Source organism: Microtus ochrogaster, chromosome 1, assembly GCF_000317375.1.
Source record: "Microtus ochrogaster isolate Prairie Vole_2 chromosome 1, MicOch1.0, whole genome shotgun sequence".
NCBI classification, from domain to species: domain Eukaryota; kingdom Metazoa; phylum Chordata; class Mammalia; order Rodentia; family Cricetidae; genus Microtus; species Microtus ochrogaster.
In genome coordinates, this window is record NC_022009.1 from 43717977 (window position 1) to 43740314 (window position 22338).

Consider the following 22338-nt stretch of genomic DNA (forward strand, 5'->3'; position numbering starts at 1 on the left):
CGCCAGGCCTGATGTCCCCCTTTCTTCTAGCTTCCTTCTTGGACATCTCCCCTATTTTTGGAAAAAGGACGAAGCTTGTGGCCGTGTGCTCCAAGATGTGTTTTTGGATTGGTGAGTTCCAACTTGCTCTTGTTCTTACCCTGCATCTCTCAGTGGGAACCCCACTTTGTCTAACCCACCACAGAAACTCCCAGGCTACCTACCGTGCCCCGACTCACTCCCAGTTCGTACCCCAGGTCAGTTTTTCCCAGCTGGGCACTCCCAGCCCCTGACCTTCCCCAGGGCACACCTGCCTCGGCAGCATCCCTGAGCACAGAGGCAGATGAGGCAATGTGAAGCCAAGACTTTTGTTGAACAACTGAAGAACCTTAGAACAGCTGTTAGACTCTCTAAGCCTCTGGTGAATTATTGTTTGAGGGGTTATTGTCTATCTTTCAAAGCACTTCTTAATCACATGATATTGCTTAATTCCTGGCACAAGCTTTTGTGGGCAGAGGAGGGTATTTCACCTCTCCTTTCGTGGTGTGAAAAGTGAGGTTAAGGGAGTCTTGACATAGCAATGAGTTAACAACAGAGAAGAGACACATGCATCGCACCAAGCCTCCTGGGCCCCAGAAGAAGCTCTTGCAACTAGGGCTGAGTGTCTCTTGAAATGCGATGTTTCTGCTCCTCCTGACAGTGGGGACTGGCTGAGCCAGGGTTGATGGTATTCAGGCCTGGGGAGTTGACATTCACTTTGGTTCCCAGGGCAAAGAAGTATGGTCCTGTTGTGAGAGTCAATGTCTTCCACAAAACCTCAGTCATCGTCACGAGTCCTGAATCAGTCAAGGTAGGACATGGCTCCCTTGTGCTGTCCTTCCCTTTCCCTGGTTTGCGGGTGACAGTGGGCTCTAGGAACCAATATTGCCCTTCTAGCCAACCTTGTGTGAGTCCTCTCCAAGCACTGATGTATTATTACAGGCTTCTCTGTGTACTCCAACCACACGATAAGTTTAATCTCCCCAGAGATGGCCATGGCCATATTGGTGCAAGGGCAGGTGCAGGCACCCACCTCCTACACAAGAGAACTCAGATATGACCTGGGGCAAGTGGCCTCATTTTTCTGGGCCCCAGTTTGCTTCTTCACCTGTACAACAGTCTCTCACAAGATGGCTTAAGAACTGGACTGGATTGATATGTGCGAGCCCTCTAATCCATGTCTGGCACACAGCAACGCCTCAGTAGATGGCGCTGTTCCCATAGCGGACTTGTGAGTGTGGCTCTCCGCATGCAGGGTGGCTGTGGTGACCCTGAGAGAGACAAAGTACAATTCAGTGTGTGTGTGTGTGTGTGTTTAAGATTTGTTTTTAACTACGTGTGTATTTGTGCATCTCTATATGGGTCTGTACATGTGAGTGCAGATGCCTATAGAACCCAGAAAAGGGCTTGTATCCTCTGGAGCTGGAGTAAAGGTAGTTGTGAGCTACCTGACTCAGGTGCTGGGAATTGAACTCAGGTTGTTGGTGAGAACAGTAAGTGCTCTTAACCTCTGAGCCATCTTTCCAGCGCAGTATTAGTGGGTTTCATTTTGTATCGCTCTGGTAATGCTGGTAATAAAGCTCAAGGCCTGGGTCCTACAAGGGCACCACCACTGAGCTCAACCCAAACCCCAAACTAGAACTTCATGGACACATCAGGGGACAGATTGGACAACCATGGCATCAAGAACAAAGATAAAATTACTTAAAAATACAAATTTCTCTGGTGTGGTGGTGCGCTCCTCTAATCCCAGCACTCTGGAGACAGAGGCAGGAGATCTGTATGAGTTTAAGGCCAGCCTGGCCTACATTGTGAGCACCAGGTCAGCTGAGCTACAGAGTGAGACCCTGTCTCAAAAAAACTTCTTTTTTATTCGTTGTTTCGCTTTGTTACAGGATGCTAAACTCCATCCTTGCAGACGAGTCTGGTCCATTCCAGCCTTGACTGAGGGTCTGTAGTGAAGGCTAGAACAGACCTGACTCTGGGCTGAGGCAGCCCCTCTGTAAAGGGAAGAGCCACTCTGTCCTCTGCTGAAGCTTGTGTCTGAGGTTGGTGTGCTCTGGGCCAGGCAACCTCAGCCACCTGTTGTGTGTGTGAGCCCCGAAACCCTCAAAGCCGATGGCTGCCCATTCATTCTGTCAGCTCAGGTTTCGCAGTGTCACCGTGTGTGCGCACGTGCGTGTTCACGAAGCAGCATGCAGCCCTCAGGAGCTCTTTCCACACACAGCTCCGCTTCAGAGTGCTGGCCTCAAACTGCCAGCCTCCTGTGGCCTGCCTGGAGCCTAACCTCTGACTGTTCCACTTAGCAGGCTGCTGGGCTGTATCTGGGGCTCCTTTAGTGCCTTCGTCCTGGAATTGGCTGGGTGGAGAGCTAGGATGGCCCTCAGTCACCGTGCCCGTCCTTGCCTTACTTTTCTGTCCTTCTGCTCCACAATCCCGCATTGCTTGTCAGAGCATCTGAAAATATGCACTTTATACATTTCCTTTTGCCAACTTTTCTGGTTATTTGCAGCAGTAAGTCCCTAGCTGTTACTGCCTCACCTGTGACATTAGTAGAGGTGACCAGAGGAAGAGGTAAGGTGTGGGGGTTTCCCTGTGTATGTCTTCCACCCCCAAAGCTCAGCTCAAGAGTCAGTCATGGATCCTCAGCCTCTGGGACAGCAGGCTGTGGGAGATCCTGGGGGTGACATCTCCATGGTGGGGACTCTAGTTTAGTGGAGGAGGGCACACAGATGTGGAGGACCTTTGAGAGGAGTAGGAAGGTGACATTTGCTGGCATGGTCTTGGCCAGGTGGGTGATGACAGAGCTTGAATTATAAACTGAAGTGTGTGGGGTGGGACTGAGGTCTCTGGGTTGGGTGAGAGACTCTGACGTCTCTCATGGTACAAAGTCAGCCACCTCTGGGGATTCCTGTTAACTGAAAGCTTGGTGTGAGACCCTGGGGCGGAGTCCACAGAAGCTAGTAGCCCTGGAAACTTAGTCTCTGACTGGGCCCTGTGGACTCCACTGCCCGCCCCACTTCACACATCACAGCTGGAGTGTACCTTAGAACCCAGAGTTCTCTCCATTCACCTGGCTGCAGATTGCCTGGTTCACCTGTACCCACCCAAACATTACCTTTCTTCAAGCTTTTGTTGTTTTGGTTTTTTGACAGAGTCTAACATAGCACAGGCTGGCTTCAAACTCACTATGAGGCCAAGGATGATCTTGAACTGCTGACTGTCCTGCCTCCACCTCGTGTGCTGGCATTATAGGTGTCCACCACCATCCCCTGGGCACTGCGGATCCCAGGCTTTGTGCTCACCGGGCAAGCACTCTAATTCAGCGGCATCCCAAGTCCTGTGTGCTAGTTTCCAATCTCTGTTTTTCCATCTGTGCGTAAGGTGAACATAAAACAGCTTGTGTATCTGAGGGTCGGTGGAGTAGGAAGTGAACTGCAGGATGTTGGCGTGTCCTTGGCATTTATTGAGTGCTTGCTGTGTACCAGGCACCGTTTTCAGCTCTTTTGCTACAGAGCTAACTTACTCCCCACTACAACCTGGACCAGGCAGGCACCTTTCACCATCATCCTCAGACAGGACCAACCCATCCAGGGTGGTGGCGTTAGCAAATATGGAGCAGGATGCTGAGCCCAGCCCAAGCCATTTTCACTGGGCCCCACTGCCCATGAGGCTGTTGGGTAACATCAATATTGATGCCACATAGCTCTTGAGAGGCAAGTTTTCCCTTCTCCCAGAAAGTCCTTCTTCCTCTGAGGCTGGCTTGGGGCTGATGACAGAGCATGTATTCTGAGGGTCTCTCCTATGTGTCAAAGGCTTCACCAGTGTGGGCCTCTTTCACATTGCTTTGGAAGGCATGGTATAAGGTCCCATGCCCACTCCAGCTGTGATCACAGCACAAGTCCCAGCATCTCTGGACCCCTCTCTATATCCCTCTACAACTGCTCTCTTAAAGACAGTTAAAAGCTCCTGGGTGTGTGACAGTCTACTAGGCCATGTATTTGTTGCGTTCCCTTTGGGGCCGGGGCAGAGCTGGTGTCAGCATGCTGTTGAGGGCAGCCTCTCATGGACTGTGTTGTTTTGGGGGGATATTTAGAAGTTCCTGATGTCCACCAAGTACAACAAGGACTCCAAGATGTACCGGGCGATTCAGACTGTGTTTGGGGAGAGGTAAGGACCCTAGGATCCACCGGGAGCTACACGCACGATGACTACCCTGTGCATGGCCACCCCGCTCTTGTCATTGGCATTAATGCCTTTTCCCCTCTGGGGACAGACGGTAGCATGGGAGTTTATTGATGCTGGGACACAGGGTCACCTTGCTCATTTCTTTATTTAGATTGATCTGTAAAAATGGCAGGTTTGTAGGATGTCAATGATGTTTTGAAACACACATCACACTTCCTTTTCATTGTGCTAAATGGACTCCCTCACCCACACTGACACCGTGAACTGGCTCCATCCACAGTGTGAGGAGCCATCACCTCACAGGTGACCCCGTGCCCACCTTCCTTCTGGCACCCAATTCCTGTCTCTTGCAGACTGTTTGGCCAGGGCTTGGTGTCTGAATGTGACTATGGGCGCTGGTACAAGCAGAGGAGAGTCATGGACTTGGCCTTCAGCCGCAGGTGAGCATGCTGGGAGGGGGCCCTGCTTGGCTAGGGGTAATGCTGGCTGGAGAGGGCTCTTTGGTGGGGAGACCTCATTTAGGAGCTTCACCCAGCTGAAGAGATGTTTGGGGACACCAGAGGTGCGAAGGGATAGCTGAGACAGGCCCCCATATGGCTAGCTGGGGAACAAGGGCTGCGTGACCCCAACAGCCAGAGGTGGGGACAAGGGTGGAGTCCCTGCTAGCCAAAACAAACCCACCCAGACTCTGGGTTTCTTATTTTATTGAACTTTTAATAAAATTCTTGATGATATTTTTGAAAATAGCTCTTTTATTGAGTTGTACATCACATTCCATATACTGAAATATATCATTCAACAATTTTTAGTGCCACCATCACTCCTTAATTCTTATCACCACTAACCATGTCGGATTCTCGACATATCACATATATGGGTCATCCCAGTGTGTGCTCCTTCATGTCTGTTTCCTCTCACTGAGAATGAGGTTGATAACTTATACTAATATGTAGTTCCTTTGACTGCTGAATAGTGCTCCACCATATAGCTGCAGCATGTTGTTTATTCAGCTAGCAGGCATTGGGTTGTCTCCACTATGGAGCTTTCGTGAGCAGTGCCACCAGGACACATCAACACAGGCTTTGTGTGAGCATGTGCCTTTGTTTCCCTTGGGCATAAATACCATTGGTAGTCATACCGTAGCATGCTGAGTGTGTATCCAACATTCTGAGAGAGGTAAAGTTTTACTTTGATGTAATTTCAAATTTAGGAAAAAAATTCTTTTAAATTTATAAAAAAACACTTTTTACTCATATTGGCTTGTTGTTAGAGCCATGATTTGATTTATAGTTTTGTTATATGTCTTTGTGTATACATGTATATACATGTTTATTAGGCTGGGCATGGTAGTGCCTGCCTATAACTCCAGCACCCAGGAGACTGAGACTGCAAATTCTAGGTTAGCCTGGACTACATGTCAAGACCCAGTCTCAAACAAGAAAAGTGCATTCATATATATATATTTATACATTAATTATTTTCTATAGATACTTGCCTATACAGATATATGCATACATCTGTATTTGTTATTAATTCTATGATGTGTGTATAGGTTTATGTGATTTCCTTTTCTTGTTTTGTTTTTTTGGTTTTGCTTTGTTTTGTTTTTTAAGATAGGGTCTCGCTATGTATTTCTGGCTGTCCTGGGACTCACTGTGTAGACCAGGATGGCCTCAAACTCACAAATGATCTGCCTGCCTCTGCCTCCTGAGTGTCACTGTGCACAGTATCCTGGGCTTGCTTGTTATCTCAGGATGAGACTCGAGTCTGTCTTCTTGTAGCCACAGAGTGACAGTCACACCCAGGGTACATGCTGCTGGTCTGCCCCATAGATACACCTAACTTTGTTTAGGTGTAAGCTGAGGGGCCCATCAAGGTTTCTGGCTGTAAGGTCCCTCTAAATTCTAGAGTATGAATAATCTGTGGGGTCTGTGTGCATGTAGCCTCTCCTGTGACCTCCCTGACTCCCATCTCCTTCCTTCAATGCATCCTCCTCGCTGCGTGGGACAGATGTCAATAAAACTCAGACCTGTCCCAGCCCACTGCCTGGTAGCCTTAGTGAGTCACTTGTTAACTGAAAGATGGAAGTCAGCCCCTCACTCTAGTCTGTCCCAGCTTTGCTAGCTTCTTACTCCCACCACCTTGGAGCTATCGTGTTCTTGTTTACACGGTCTCAGTGTACTTCCCCTAGGGAATTCCTGTTGCCTGTTTGATACCCAGCTGAGGTATCCCTCCCCAGGGCTGAGCTCATACCCTTATCTTGGCTCCTGCCACACCCAGGCAGTACTGTCTGTCTCACCGATTACTCTCATGAGATCACGAGTCCAAGAAATAGGAGAAATCCCTGTCCGTAACTTGTGTGCCCACGCAGCACAAGGTACCCCACAAACTCTTCAAGAATGCCCATGAGAGATCGGAGGAATTGGCCAAGTCTGGACCTTACTGGCATGCTGCCAAAGTGAGGATGAAAAGGAGTAACAGTGGAGACTGAGAGCCGGCTGCACAAGCCAGCTGAGTGCGTGATCCCTGCCCCAGTTATGAGGGGAGCATCAATTCCAAATCAGACGGCTCTAACCACAGGGTCATGACATTAGGATTGGGCCAATGGGCTGGCTCAGACAGTGGAGACGCTTGCCGCCAAGCTTAAGTTCAATTCCTGGACACATTTTTTTTTTTTAGAAGGAGAGAACCAACTCCTGCAAGTTGCTTCTTCCACAATAAATGCTAAAAAAGGAAAGCTGCAGGACAGTCTTCTTGACTCCTGCAGCAAAGACCCATTTCTGACTACTACTGAATTTCATTCCTTGCTTCCCAAGGCACTGAAAGACATCTCTGGGGGCTGGGGAATAGATTAGCAGGTAAAGTTCTTGCCATGCAAGCATGAAGACCATAATTTAGGCCCCCCAATCTGGGTGGGGGTAGAGGCTCACCTGTAATCTCAGTCCCTGGGAGATGGAGGCAGAAAATTCACAGAGCAAGTTAGCTAGCTAAACTAGCTCAAACAGTGAACTCTGGATTCAGTAAGAGACCCTGCATCCACACAGAAGGTGCAGAACAGTAGGGAAAGACACCCCATGCCAGCCTCAGGACTCCACACGCGCTCACACAGATGTGCATGCTCACATACACTGTGCATTCACTCTATACCCGTGAACAAAAAGGCCACTGTTCTGAGACACAGTGCCAAGTACGCCATCTTGGCACTCTAAGGTAGCCGCTCGGTGGCAAGATGCTCATTTGCATTTTGGGGAGCTCTCACCAGATGTTAAGATGCCATCTTAGAACTATTTCTTTTAAACACCTACCTTATTAGGCTGTAGGGAAGAGACTATGGACCACTGAGAGGCTGGTAAGTCCTAACTCACCAATGAAGGAAATAAAGGAGCCGCAATGGCTCAGTCTCCAGCCTTTATCCCCACAGAATGTCACTGCACACTTTAAATATAGGAGCCACAATGGCTCAGTCTCCAGCCGTCATCCCCATAGAATGTCACCGCACACTTTAAACAAAACTGTGAGCACACATTTGCACTCCCTGCTTCCTGGATTTTACTTTTACTAGAAAACCTTGGTGTAGGGCTTTTTTGTTTTGTTTTGTTTTGTTTTTCTCCCAGAAAGACGAAGAGTGTTGGGGCTAGCAAGATGGCTCAGTGAGTCTTGCTTGCCAAGCCTGGCAACTTGAGTCTGATTCCTGGGAGCCACTTGGTGGAAGGAGAGAACCAATTCCCCCAGGTTACCCTCCTGCCTCTCTATGTGCACCTACGCCCATGTATGCTGTGCACGTGCATATACACACAGTCAATAGATGCTTAGAATGAAAGACCACAGCGCTGGGGCTGCACTGCAGCAGCTGGTTCTGCTTACAGTGATGGCCAGAGCGTCAGCGTTGGCCAGCCACACACTGCCCACCTAGTTCACCAAGCTGATGGCTAAAAAGAAAGAGAACGGTCATTCAATGCATCCCCACAGACCGTGTGAGCAGATGAAGAGAAATCAAAGCATTAGGTGCATGTATCGGTGCCTGAGAGAGACTATCCTGAGGACACTCTGGAAGCCGGTCAGGTGTCCAGGAACTGACAGGAGGGAGGACGGTGGAGGGACTTGTGTGTAATAGCGGGTTGGAGTGTTGTTCTTTGCAGGAGGATGCTGTTGCAGACAGATGTCTTTAGGGGCACAGAGTCTGCCCCTCCCTTCCCTAGGGGTTGGAGTTTTAACTTCCCCTAAGAGCAACAGTTGCTTCCAAGATTTTGAGACTGGCCAGGAAGGGTGCCAAGAGGTGCTTCCAAGGAAGTCTGACTAGGATAAGATGCTTAGCTGGCTGCAGTCAGGGGGGAGTCAGAGGAAGGGTACCAAGAGGTGCTTCTGAGGAAGTCTGACTAGGATAAGATGCTTAGCTGGCTGCAGTCAGGGGGGAGTCAGAGGAAGGGTACCAAGAGATGCTTCTGAGGAAGACTGGGCATAAGATGCTTGGCTGGGGGGCTGAAGAGATGGCTCAGAGGTTAAGAACATTGCCTGCTCTTCCAAAGGTCCTGAGTTCAATTCCCAGCAACCACATGGTGGCTCACAACCATCTGTAAAGAGATCTGATGCCCTCCTCTGGCCTGCAGGCATACACACAGACAGAATATTGTATACATAATAAATAAATTTAAAAAAAAAGAAAAATCAAAAAAAAAGATGCTTAGCTGGCTGCAGTCAGGGGAGAGTCACAGCAAGCAGGTGAGGCCCCAGAGAAGTTTCTTTCCCAATCAAGAAAATGTTCTTTTTGTTTCTCTTTCATACTTCCTTGCTAATGTTTAAAAAGTTTCCTATTTAGAAATAATTCCAAATTTCCAGGTAAATTTCCAGATTAAGAATATAGGACAGGGGCTGGAGAGATGGCTCAGTGGTTAAGAGCACTGTCTGCTCTTCCAGAGGTCCTGAGTTCAATTCCCAGCAACCACATGGTGGATCCAAACCATCTGTAAAGAGATCTGATGCCCTCCTCTGGTGTGTGGGTATAAATGGAGGCAGAAAGTTGTATGTATAATAAATAAATCTTAAAAAAAAAAGAATATAGGACAAAGGGGGCTGGAGCGGTGGCTCAGTGGTTAAGAACACTTGATGCTCTTGTAGAGGACCTGGTTATCCCCTGACCTCCTCATGTGTGTCCCTGTGTGTGTATGCATGTGTACACTCAAGTACCAGTACCTGGCATGTGTGTGGCCCACTTATATACATGCAGGCAAAACACCCATACACATAAAAATATATAAACCTTAAAAGGATAGGGCAAAAATTACCCTTTTCTCAGCTTACTATTAAACGCGTTTAACTGTAACCATCATTTCTCTTGGTAAAAAGCATGTAATGGAAAATGAGCCACTCCCTTCCTGCCTCCTGTGGTTGCCGTTTTTGAGTTTGGGGTTTTACCTTCCACAAACCTTTCTAGAGGCTGTGCCTGGGGCATGTGCCAGGGCAGAGAACACAGTGCCTTTGGGAGCTGAGTTGCAGATGGCAACTCATCTGGGGTCTCATTTCCATATAGACTTAGGTCCTGTGCCTGCTCAGGGACAGGAGTGAAATGGGAAAACCAAAGACTTCAAATGGTATCCTGGCACAGGCCTGTAGGGGAACAGACAGTGCAAACAGAGGGGCAAGAAGGGAGTCAGGACCGCTTGTTTAGGACCATAGAGGACCCCAGAAGTTCAGCACTGTCATGTCCCTTTGGAGTCAGAGTGGGGGTACCACATTGGCAGAGGACCTATGAAACCGTTGAGATGAGGGCAAGGGCACGGTGTCCACTCAGGGCTGGGCTCAGCTGCTCTAACTCCAGTCTCATTCTGGGGTTAGTTTGGGAGGCTGGAGGGCCAGAGTGCAGGGGACAGGGTGGCCAGCCAGGGGACTCCTGTACTGCTTTCCCAGCTCCTTGGTTAGCCTGATGGAGACGTTCAACGAGAAGGCGGAGCAGCTGGTGGAAATCCTAGAAGCCAAGGCCGACGGGCAGACTCCGGTGTCCATGCAGGACATGCTGACCTGTGCCACCATCGATATCCTGGCCAAGGTAATGGGTGGTGCTGGCCAGCAGGGGGCGAGGCTGGGGCACAGAGGGGGTCCCCTTCTCTCTTCTTCGTTCTGTAGCTCTGCTGTTCCTCTTCTGTGCTCCACATAGTTTTCATGTTTTGTCTCCTTGGTTGTTCAAAATGACCTAGTGTGAGATTGGGGTTCTGACTTCATCTCCAGAAAGACACCCCCAGGTTATTGGGACTGACTTCAGCTGGCCCTCCTGTCTTTCTTATCCTCTGCTCCTCTGTGGGATATGGCTGGGCCAGTCACAGTAGACTTGGTAATCAGATAGCACAAAGCATGTCTGAGGGCAGCCATGGAGTTGCGAACAGTGCAGTGTGTGTGTGTGTGTGTGTGTGTGTGTGTGTGTGTGTGTGTGTGCGCGTGCAAGGCTGCAGCTCAGAGAGAAACAGCATTGGGTGGGGGTGGGACGGAAACTGTCCACTAACACCTCAGGACTTCCCTTGGGGTGGGATTCTTCCTGGGTCTCTGTCAGGTGTGGGTGGTCCAGCCAAGGCCCAGGTTTCCAGGTGCATATGCCAGTCTCTGTGTGGATGCGCCGTTCCCTGTGTCTCCAGGTTTGACTTCAGCTTTCTCTCCTCACAGGCAGCTTTTGGGATGGAGACCAGCATGCTCCTGGGTGCCCAGAAACCCCTGTCCCAGGCAGTGAAGGTTATGCTGGAGGGTATCAGTGCATCCCGTAACACCCTGGCGAAGGTACTGCCTGCTCTTCCGTGGTGACCATGTGGTAGTCGTGCCTCTGGGTGTGCCGATGCACCTCCCTCAGTGGCTTTTTCAGAATGTGTTTTGGGTGCCAGTGTGTCCAAAATGACTTCTGAATCCAGATTTGCATGCTTTACCTAAAATTGGAAGGACAAAATCAAAGCTGCTTAATGTAAGTCAGGAGTTAATTTTTGTCTTGTGTTAAACGATCCCCAAAGCAGGCATTCTGGGGTGCTATGATGACTTCACCATGTCAGCTGTTCCCGGACTCTTCTGTCTTTGTGTCCCACTGTCCTCAGCACCTCACTCCATTGTCATAGATGGCTGTTGTAGCTCCAGCTATCACTTCCTTATTCCAGACATGAAGAGGAAGAAAGGGGAAAGGTGATTCCTGAGCCAATCTGTTCCTGGGGGCCTTCAGTCTCTGAGCTTGCAGCCCCAAATGCCACCCCATCTTTTCAGCCATTGATTCTTCTTCACTTCCCTCTGGCCCGGCCCTGACTTCTCCTTCCCAGTACAGCCCTCACTGTCTCCCTCCTTCAGGGCCCTTTCTTCCCAGCGCTGCATGGAGGTGGAAGGGCCTCTCCTCCCATCATTTCTAGGGATTTGGTGCAGGAGGGGGAAGCTCATGCTTGGATACAGCCTGTCATCTTGTTCTGGTCTGCCCGGCTGCTTGGTCTTTTCTAGAATTTTCTCACGTTCTCCCTGGCACATTGCTGTATGGATTTCTGGGTGGGAGTGGGGGAGGGAACTGCGGACCTTAAGGGCCGTCTTGAGCTAGGGCTTTCCTTCAGTTCATGCCCGGGAAGAGAAAGCAGCTGCGGGAGATCCGAGAGAGCATCCGTCTGCTGCGCCAGGTGGGGAAGGATTGGGTGCAGCGCCGCCGCGAGGCCCTGAAGAGGGGTGAGGACGTGCCCGCAGACATCCTCACGCAGATTCTCAAAGGTGCGGGCAGGGACGCCAAGGAGCTGGGCTGGGTGGGCTGGGAGTGCTCAGGTCCCACCATCCACGCTCTTCACCCTTGCCTCTGGCTTCAGAGAAAAGGGTGCTTGGGAGCCAGGGCTGCCGTGGGTCTGAGCGTGTCCTTGCCTTTCAGCTGAAGAGGGAGCCCAGGACGACCAGGTCCTGCTGGACAACTTTGTTACCTTCTTCATTGCGGGTGCGTAACTTGTGTTGTGGATGACCCAAGCTTTGCTCCGAATACCTTAACCCTTACCGACTTCAGGGGCTGTCTGAGCCTAGCTCCCTGCAGGTCACAGGGGAGGAGCCTGTCTGCTTGCTGTCCTGGTGACCTAGCTGTTGACTGGGCTGTTTGAGAAACTGACTGCTTTGGCTCAGGAGAGCTTGGCTATAAATTTAGGATTCCCTCATTTCAGGTTTATTCAGATGTGTACCAAGAACATCATTTGTTCATCTTCTTATTGGGTTATTGCTGATCTAGAAAGCCCCTTCTCACTCCCCCCCACCAGCAATCTGGCAGGTACCTCCTCCTCCCAGAAGCCTTCAGCGATTGCCCAAGTGGAAAGCATCCTCATGACTGCCAGCTCTTCCTGATGTGTGAGGCCGTATTATCCGAGTTGATTTGCTGAGGGCTGTCTCCCCCACCATGAGGATTCCCTGCTCTACAGTAGTGCGACTGTGGTGTGAACACTCCCATGGCCCTGTGCAGCAGGGACCCTCACAGATGGGACAAGATAAACAAATGCCACGTGCTGGGAGGGTATAAGGTGAACAGAAGAGGGACAATGGCCGAAGTAGACAGACATGTTCTGCCACTTGGATGGGATGTGGCAAGGGGGGCAGAAGCCCATGTAGAGGCTATGTCAGAGCTGGACTGTAGGGCACTATGCCCACGTGAGGTCAAAAGCATGGTATCATAGAGACTGACAGGAAACCTCCCCAACCAAAGGCTAGGGCCAATGTGGAACTCCTGGAGAGCCTGAACTTCATTTTCCCCTCTGCAAGCTGGGATGGCTGGTGCTACCCACATTTCCACCTGTCCTCACAGACCATACTAAGCCTTGGCCTGTGTGGAGCCAGGGGGCCCAGGAGGGGGCGCTCTGCTGCTCACAGCTCAGGCAGCCCAGGGCTGTCCTGGCTGAGACCCTAGGAGCAGGTGGCCTCACCTCCCTGTGCCAGCTGACTGTGAGATGGCTTGGCTCATCACTGGTGGCTACTTGCTGAGCTATTTGCCCCTCGGAAGTGCATTCATGTGACTCAGTGCTCCTCCTCCCACCAGCCACCCTTAGAGAGTTTTGACCCTGTCGACTTGATGACATCCTTCCTGACCTCAGCTCTCCTGAAAGGACCCCTGGCCTTTGGTTGGGGAGGTCTCCTGTCAGCCCCTGTGACTGAAGGGGCCTCTGGGGTTGCAGAAAGCTTTGGGTAGGCACACAGAGGCCTGGTCAGGGCAGGGACTTGGGCTCAAACACTTCCAACTTTAATTTCTTCTTAGCTTCAGTTTTGTTTGAGACACTGTGTAGGCCAAGCTGGCCTCAAACTCAGAAAGATCCTCTTGCGTCTGCCTCCTAAGTGCTGGAATTAAAGGTGTGTGTCTCCATGCACATCCCTTTAGCTTTCTTCTCTGTGAAATGGGGACAGCTGCAGAGGATGGAAGGAGTGGATTTTAGAGGATCTAAGTGGAGGCATGGGGCAGGCTTACCCACCCACTGGCCAGCAGAGGGAATGCAAAGACAGACAGATTGACCGTCTCTTTCATATACAGCTGGGGGAGGAGGGCTGCTCCCAAGAACCTGGGCTCACAGGCAGGGAGTGGGAAACCCCTACAGCTTCACCTAGAGCAGTGACTCTCCTTCCTCCTTAGGTCATGAGACTTCTGCCAACCACCTGGCATTCACGGTGATGGAGCTGTCTCGCCAGCCAGAGATCGTGGCAAGGTATGAAGCTGCCCTCAGAAGTGGTAAAGGGCTCTTCTGATGTCTTTTCAAGGGCTCCCTGTCCCCACGTGCTGTGGCTGGAACCCTCCAGTGGGCTTTGCTTCCCTTTCCCCCAGGACCTTCATATTTGTTTCCTGTCCTACAGGCCTTACTTTCTGCTTTCTCCTGGAGAACATGCCCACACTCCTCCAGAAAAGCCATCTAGGATCCACCCTGCCCCTCCGCCCCAATTGATCCCCCCACTGCTCTAGCTCAGCAATATTTCCTCCAGGGACTGTTGGTTCTGAGTCTTTGTTTGCCAAGAGATCAAGAGCTTTAGGCTAACAAGAACTGTGGGCCCATTCCTCCCATCGTGCACAGAGCATCTCAGCTGTGGCTGACCAGCAGCCCTAAAGGTGGCATGACCAAGGAGGGTAGTGGGGGAAGGGTGGGATGTAGTGCCTGAGCTAGTCAGATCTTAGCTGGCTTCAAGAGTGTCAGAGAGCAGACAGAGCCAAGCTCAGAGTTCATGGCCATGCGAGGTGCTGTAGGAACTCCTGGGAAGGGGAACAAACCTGTTAGAAGCATTGGTGATCCTAGCACAAAGGGTAGAAGTGACAGATGGTGTGAGGGTATAATATAGCTTATTGGGGGCTGGAGAGATGGCTTAGTGGTTAAGAGCTCTGGCTGCTCTTTCAGAGGAACCAGGTTTGATTTTCAGCACCCACATGGTAACTTAGAACCATTTGTAACTCAAGTTCCAGGGACCCAGGACCCTCTCCTGGCATCCACAGGCATTGCATGCATGTGGTCTACAGACAAACATTCAGGCAAAACACCAATACAAAATACCAAAAAGATCACTTATTGGATTTTAAGCAAATATATATGCATTAACACATGTGTGTATAGATATACTAGAAATCTGCACTTTGAGGCAGACTGGGGGTTGCTAGTGGCAGAGCACTTGCCTAGCATACGCAATGCTCAGGTTCCATCCCAGATACTGGGAAAATGTGTCACATTTGAACTATTTTTAAACTCAATGTCCAAGGACACCAAGTGCACTGACACTGTGGTGCAAGCCTGGCCACCACCTGACTCCAGGGCCTTTTTCTGTCCCCACCTCAAATCTCTGCCCCCGTTAAGCAGCTGCACTTTCCCAGCCTTCAGGGTGCTGACCCATCTAGGTGTCCGGCAAAAGGAGCATCAGACAGCGTGTGTCTGTCTGTGCCTGCATTATGTTAACTCAGCATGGAGCCCTCAAGGCGCATGCGTGTTGGAGCCCAGGTTAAAATTGCCTTCCTTGTTTTTGGAAGTCTAGCTCTGGCTCCATCATAGGGGTGGAGGGAGCTTGGCTTCTCTGGGCAGGGTGACATCCGGGCAGCTTCTGACTTGTCTGCTGCCCACTGGCTGTAGTGAGTATTGTCTGCTGCCCACTGGCTGCAGTGACTATTGTCTGCTGCCCACTAGCTGCAGTGACCATGGGCATGCAGCTGCTTCTTCAGTTACCTCCTCCAGAGCTTGTGGGTTTATGCCCTGAGGTAGAATTACCACAGGTAATTCTGATTTTAATTTTGTGGGGAGCTATCACCCTGCTTTCCATGCTAGCTACACAGCTTTTGTCCTCACCCATGCTACACCCACTTCCTAGCTCGTCCTTGGCTCCACGTTATTTGTTATTTTCAGGTCTTGAAATTTTATGTATTTATTTTCACTGCCGTCTTGATGGGTGTGAAGTGGTCCAGATCCATCTAAGGCTGCAGCCTCCCTGGGCCGTTCTTGCCGTTGTCTCTGGCTGCAGCTGCTGTCAGTCCACTCTGATGGGCATCCTCTGTAAAGGGCTGTGTGGGGTATGTTCCTTCCCAAGGCTGCTTCTGAGCAACAACAGCAGTGGATCGTTTAAGGACCCAGGGCTGGATGTAGCTGCCTTTCCCAAGGGGCAGGCAGTGTGTGCTGCTGGGAGCCCATGCCCTGCTCTTTGATCTCCTTTCCACCTGTTGCTTTAAAGTTCTGCTTTAAAGGCCAGAGGTTTCTCTCCCAGAGGCGAATTTCTCTGTCTTACCTGGCAGGCTGCAAGCCGAGGTGGACGAAGTTGTCGGTTCCAAGAGGCACCTGGACTATGAGGATCTGGGAAGATTGCAGTACCTGTCCCAGGTGTGCAATGTGGGCGAACTGCCTCTGGGTAGATGTGGGGAGTTGGCCTCGTGCCAACAGGGTCCTCCTTGGAGCCCAAGCTCCGTTGGATTCAGCAGCAGGATGGAGAGGTCCTCCCACCCCCAAGTATTCAGCCAGTTGTGGAAAGTGACCCTTTAGCAACCAGGACTGAAATTGGACCTCCAGGCAAGGCTGGTTCCAAAGCTTTTTCCCTTGGAGCTGGCTCAGCAGGCCCCTCCAGTTCAACCAAGTCCAGGGCTCCCTGCCCTAGGCAGTTATTCTCTGGGAGGAGAGGGGCCCTGCCTTCTGGCCACAGTACTGTCCCTGTGTCCTTCTCCTTTGGGCCTCAGTTTGTCCTTTGATCACAAGAGTGACAGCAAGGGTAATATTCTAGGAATCTGGGCCGTCCTGGGACGGGGTGTGTGTTCAGTGGGATGGGATGGGGACAGAGCGCACTGTTCCTGGCCTTGGGATCTCCTGGGCTCCTGCATTCTTTTCTTGCATGTCCTCTGTAGGTCCTCAAAGAGTCTCTGAGGCTGTACCCACCAGCATGGGGCACCTTTCGCCTGCTGGAGGAGGAGACCCTGATCGATGGGGTCAGAGTCCCCGGGAACACTCCTCTCCTGGTGCGTGGGTTCCCAGGGTGGCCAATGTGGGACTCTCTCTGAGTTCAGGATAGCCATGGGTCTGTTACTGTTATGACACCCACTTTCCTGGCTGCCCCGTATTTGCCTTAGTGTCCCTATGACCCTGCCAGGTCCTCTTCCCCCTTCACGTGTCCAGCAGACAGGTCTAGAAAGGAAGTGCTCCACAGGCAGCAAGGCTTAGCCACTTTCCTGGGGCCCAAGAGCTGGCAGGAGAGAAATCTGGAATGCTCTTGGGGTCATCCGTGACTCAGTGTGTGTGTGTGTGTGCATGCGCATGTATGTGCGCACGCATGGATGCGAGATGTATGCACACATGTGGATGCTCATGAATGTGGAAGCTGGAGGTTGACGTCAAGAACCGTCATCCTCAATCCCTTTCCACCTTACTCATTGAGTCAGGGTCTCTCAGCCAAACCCAAAGTTTGCAGATGTGGTTTAGCTCTTCTCCTCCCTGTGGCTCCTCCTGCCCTCAGCCTGTAGCATCCGACTGAACTGTGTGCAGTTCTGTTGTGTGTACTTCACTCGCTCACTGGGCTCATTGTGTGCAGTGCTCCCCAACCCCTCACCCATCTCTGCATGCCCCTTGACCCCCAACCCCTCACCCATCTCTGCATGCCCCTTGACCCCCAACCCCCTCACCCATCTCTGCATGCCCCTTGACCCCCAACCCCCTCACCCATCTCTGCATGCCCCTTGTCCACCCCAGGAATGATCGCTGTACTCAGCTTAGCATTTGCCACTGCCTTGATCTGCCTGTGGATGTGGGTAGATCCTGAGTGGGTGTGCCCACTCAGTGCTCACAAGGCTGTCCCTGCCAGGGCTAAGAGAGATAGCCATGGGCTCAGAAGAGCCGTTAGTGAGCAGGGGTGGAATGAGCAGCAAAGCCGGATGAGGCTGCATGCAAGGCTTTGACATAGAGAGGAGGCCCCACCCCAGCTTCCTGGAGACCCCTGCCTTAGCCTCAGGTTCCTGTGAGCCTGATCATCTTTGCCTGCCTAGTATTGGGTGTCAGGTGCGAAGTCAATCCATTCCTGTGTGGGATAATGCCCAGAAAATACCCCTGGCTCATCGTGATCCCTGGCTCTTCTCCCTTGCCTCATGCTGCCACTCCCTTTCACAGCTCAGCTCCAGGCTGCTGTTCTACGGGGAAGTGAGGTGGGCAGGCCCAGCATGGCCTGTGCCCACAGCCCAGTTAGGGGACACCTTGCTTTTCTGGGGCTAGACGCATAGCTCTTGAAGACCCAGGGTGTGGGGTGAACCAGCTCTCCCAGGAGGCACCGTGAGTTCAGGTGAAGGTGGTGGTGGGGCTGCAGCTTCCCCAGCTTTTGTTCTGAAGGCTGAAGTGAGCCTGAGGTGAAGGAGGGGTCAGCCTCCCGGGGTCAGGAGGAAGGTGCCTCCCAGCATCTGGCCTCAGTGTGTGGCCACTTAGTTGTTGGGTGTCTTCAGGTAAGCCTCTGAGCCTGTTATCTGTACCACAGGGGTCACTGTGGCTGCCACAGGGCTGTGCCAGGCATGGGGTGGTTCAGCATACCCTGATGGTAATGGTTATATCACAGTGTCCCCTCTCTTCCTCTTTGAGGTTTTCCAGGGGGGCAGTGGAATGTCACACCTATCTAAATAGGTAGAAAGGGGCTGTGTGCCACATCAACCGAGGGGGGTGCTTCAGTGGGATGGGAAGTGCAAGGGGAACACCCTGGGAACCAGCCCCTTTGCCCGGCAGTTCAGCACCTATGTCATGGGGAGGATGGACACCTACTTTGAAGACCCACTGACCTTCAACCCAGACCGCTTCAGCCCTGGAGCGCCCAAGTAAGTCCCTCTGTGAGCTGCCATGATGAGGTCTGTGGGAGAAGGCTTCTGGACTGAACCACCTGCACCCACAGAATCCATTCCTCCAGAACCCCGGGAGGGGGTTGCCGGGGACATCACAGCTCAGGGACATCGGGCCACTTGCTGTCTCAAGTTTCTTTTCTGTTGCCGTGATAAATACTCTGACAAAATTGACTTAAGGGGGAAAGATTTGAGGCGGCTAGCATGTGGCACAGCCAGCACAGAAGCAGAGAGGATAGGGCATGTTTGTGTCGGAGCTTGCCTACTCTCCATCTTCCCAGGATGCCCTACCCAAAGAATGGTGCCACAGACAGCGGGCGGGGCTTCCCACTAATGCAATCAAGATAATCCTTTACTGGGCAGGCTTCCTCCCAACCTCTAGTTCTGCCAAGTTGATTAACACTAACTGTCATGCCCAGGGGCAGAGCTCAGCAGTTTCCTGAGGATGGCTCTGCTCCTGGCCCCAGCCTAGTGGTAGGAGGGGACAGTTATGTGGACACCCTGCTTCTTGTACTGACCCTGAAGGGCCTCTCCCCTGCAGGCCACGATTTACCTACTTCCCCTTCTCCCTCGGTCACCGCTCCTGCATCGGGCAGCAGTTTGCTCAGGTAGGAGGTGGAGGGCCTGGGGCCTCCAAGAAAAAACTGCAGGGTGGGGACCATGCTGTGGGGGCTGGGGGTGGAGCTGAGCATGCCTGACAGGAGAAGGGAAGGAGAGCCTATGCTTCTGTTTCTCCCCTACCTCTTTCTCCCCTCTGTCCTCCTTCCCGTGTCTCCTCTGCTTCCCTATCTCTCACCTTCTTACTGCCACCTCCCTCCTCCTTCCCTCCTCCTTTCCATGCCCTACCCCCCCCCCCCCCCCACAGATGGAGGTGAAGGTCGTCATGGCCAAGCTGCTTCAGAGGCTTGAGTTCCGGCTGGTGCCTGGGCAACGCTTTGGGCTGCAAGAGCAGGCTACCCTCAAGCCACTGGACCCAGTGCTGTGCACCCTGAGGCCCCGGGGCTGGCAGCCTGCACCCCCACCCCCACCCTGCTGAGCCCCAGGTAGGCTCAGACTCCTCGGGCCAGGGCCTCACTGGTCCCAATTGCTGCCCATGGCCACTCACTGGCACCCCTGACCCTTCTTCTGCCGCCTTCCATGATGGCTCCTGGCGGGCCCTGTACCCTCGCCTGCTTCACACCCCCAGTGCTTCCTGTCATCTGCTGGCTCTTCAGCCTTTCTGGTGGGCTCGCCTGACTCCCAGCCACTGCCACCACCCACCATCGTCTCTCCTGAACCTCTGAACTTCTGCACTGGCCACATCCTCAAAAGAGACACCCTAACTCTTGCTCACTCCCTAAAATCTTCAAGTGACACATCCCCCAGGAAGCCCTCCTTGCTACCCACGGCCGGGCCAGGGTCCCTCCTCTCTGCTCCCTCGGTCACTTGTGCTACCTCTAACACACTGACCACACTGTATTGTGAATGTCTGCTCATGTGACCAGCTGCCCTGCCAGGCTGTGAGTGCCACGGGGCAGGGTCTGTGTGCACTTTGTCTCTGAGGCCCCTGTTGCTAACTAGGGTCTGGAACCGAGTTGATGCCCAATAAATGTGTGTTGACTGCATGAATGAATGGCCTCCCAGGCCACAGTGCTCTCCTTTCTTCTGGATGCAGGATGGGGTGATGAGGTTGCTCCTTGGGGGCAGGCACAACTCTGGAAGCTGCCTGCTTACAGCCCTAGAGAGGCCCAGGCAATACCGCTGTGCAAAAAGCCTGCCTTTTCCCAGAAGGGCCCTGTTGTAGCAGGAACCAGCTCCCTATGGGTAGAGTCTGTGCAGCAGGGTGCTGAGTGACTCTGGGATTACAGGAGGGGTCCTGGCATTGAGAACTTGATTTGAGGGGTGTGTGTGGGACTGGTGCTTGTGGTTGGGGTTGACATCCATACCTGCCTCACACCTGCTGACACCTGTGGGCATAGTGCTGTACCTACTGACCTAGCCAGAGGAGGCTCTGGGCAACCCTGATGTTTGGGAGCATGTCAGATCTCAAAGTAGAGGAAGCCCTTCCTATTATAGGCTGCCTGGAAGGTCATGTGCTCTAGGCCAGCCCAGGGGGAATGGTCCGAGCTCCTCCTCCACTGGGAGCAAACTGCCTTCACCCATCAAGTGCCCTGGGGAGGTATAGACCAGTGAGGGTCTTACCTCCTGTGGTCCTTGGCAGTCTTAAGGGTGCCCCTCAGAAGGTTTTCAAGGGACAGAAGAAGAGGCCAAGGCTAAGGAAGACAGTGATTTGCTCTGTACAGCTGGGACTTGGGGTGCACTGGAAATAGGAGTGTGTGCCTGGGTTCCTGGACTGTCCCTGCCCCAGCCCAGGTTGTCCTGCAGGAGGACTTTGGCCTCAGCTTCTGAAGGATTAGAGAGCTTTGGTCTCAGCAGGGGACTGGGGACACCTCTGGAACTGCAGGTCAGGCTCCCGTTGTAATCCTCTCCCGTCTCTCTCTTTCCCGCACCCTGACCAGAATCACTGCTCACTGAGAAGAGCCAGGCCTGGCCTGTGTTCACAGGCAAAACCATCCCTGACTTCTCACTGTCCCCACCAGCCTTGTCCCTAGGCATGTCACAGGGTACTCTCTCTCTCCTCAGTCCTACCACGACTTCTCCACCCTGCCCAGGCCACCTCTGAAGTCTGCCAACTGCCTGCCCCATGCATGCCAGCCATGACCCCACAGGAAAGCACCTCCCTCATCACCTACCTGAGAGGGTCACAGGTCTCTGTAGGGGCACAACCTGGCCCCACCTGGAGGACCAGATCTTTCCAGAAGCGTCAAATCGCCTGTGTTAGTTTCTTCTGGCTATGGACTGGTAATTGCTGAATCTGAGTCTTTACATCTTTATTGCCTCAAATCCTCCCAGGAGACCGGAAATGGAAAAGTCAGGGTCACCGTCATATGGAGTCAGGACACACTCTCCTGGCACACACTGTCACTGCAGGCCTGAGTTAGATCTCTGTGGGTGGAGAGATAGAGGACAGGACGGGCCCCCTGCCACCCCCTGTAGGGTTGATGCCCTGCCCAGACCTCCTGAGCCACTCCCTACCACACAGTGGGCTGTCTGTGAGGGGCGGGGCCTCAGACCACAAGAGGTCAAATCCTGATCCCACCAGTCACTGGCTTTGGAGCTTGGACTCCAGTTTCCTCATCCAAAAGGAATGACAGACATCAGGACTCACACCTCTGGGCTGGTGGAGCAGTTAGGCGAGTTCTCAAATGGGGTGGAGCGCAACACGGAGCGGGAGAATGGAGAATCCCTGGCCTGTTGGCTCTTACACAACTTTATTGCTTGCTCCCCATAGGGAAGGGCAGGCTTCGGAAAGACTTGCAGTTCCCAGAGAAGCCACACGGGGCCACCCTGGAGCAGCTCTGGCATGGCCTGCTCGCCCACTATGATAGGGTGCTGCTCTGTACCTTCCACAGTCTGCTCAGGGCTTGGGTTGGGAGGCGCCAGGCTGCTGTCCTGCTGGCCAACAACCTGGCCCTCCATTTTCAATACCTTTCCAAGAGATGGACTTGGACTATGGGGTGCTGGAAAGGGGAAAACCTTAGGTCAAGAGCCAGCTGAAATTCACGGGCCACAGATGGGATCCTGGGTCAGAAATCACAAATGGGAGGGGCCTGAGTCCAGACTGTGTGGCTTGAGATGCCATCCTCAGGGGCTCTGGAGTGTTGCTGCCTCCTTGCCCGCCTCTAGGCAATGGTGACTTTTTTCTGAAAGGTCCCTCCCTTGTGAACTTGGGCACAAGAATATGGGGGGACATGAGTTCTGAATCTATATTCTCCCCTGACAAGAAGTGTCCAGTATTCACACTCAGACAGACA

At 52.4% G+C, this 22338-nt stretch overlaps 1 protein-coding gene across 1 annotated transcript in view; it reads left to right on the forward strand.

The window, feature by feature from the left end:
• LOC101999920 (cholesterol 24-hydroxylase) overlaps nt 1–20092 on the forward strand; it is a 28477-nt gene extending 8385 nt beyond the window's left edge. Inside the window, exons 2-15 of the mRNA XM_005343533.3 lie at nt 31–111; nt 748–829; nt 4115–4188; nt 4560–4646; nt 10111–10249; nt 10858–10968; nt 11769–11919; nt 12071–12133; nt 13799–13871; nt 15923–16007; nt 16523–16633; nt 18375–18463; nt 19026–19092; nt 19350–20092. Of these exons, the coding sequence (XP_005343590.1) occupies nt 31–111; nt 748–829; nt 4115–4188; nt 4560–4646; nt 10111–10249; nt 10858–10968; nt 11769–11919; nt 12071–12133; nt 13799–13871; nt 15923–16007; nt 16523–16633; nt 18375–18463; nt 19026–19092; nt 19350–19520 (1384 nt within the window). The 3' untranslated portion in view covers nt 19521–20092. The remainder of the gene's footprint in view (nt 1–30; nt 112–747; nt 830–4114; nt 4189–4559; nt 4647–10110; nt 10250–10857; nt 10969–11768; nt 11920–12070; nt 12134–13798; nt 13872–15922; nt 16008–16522; nt 16634–18374; nt 18464–19025; nt 19093–19349) is intronic.
• The last annotated feature ends 2246 nt before the right edge of the window (nt 20093–22338 follow it).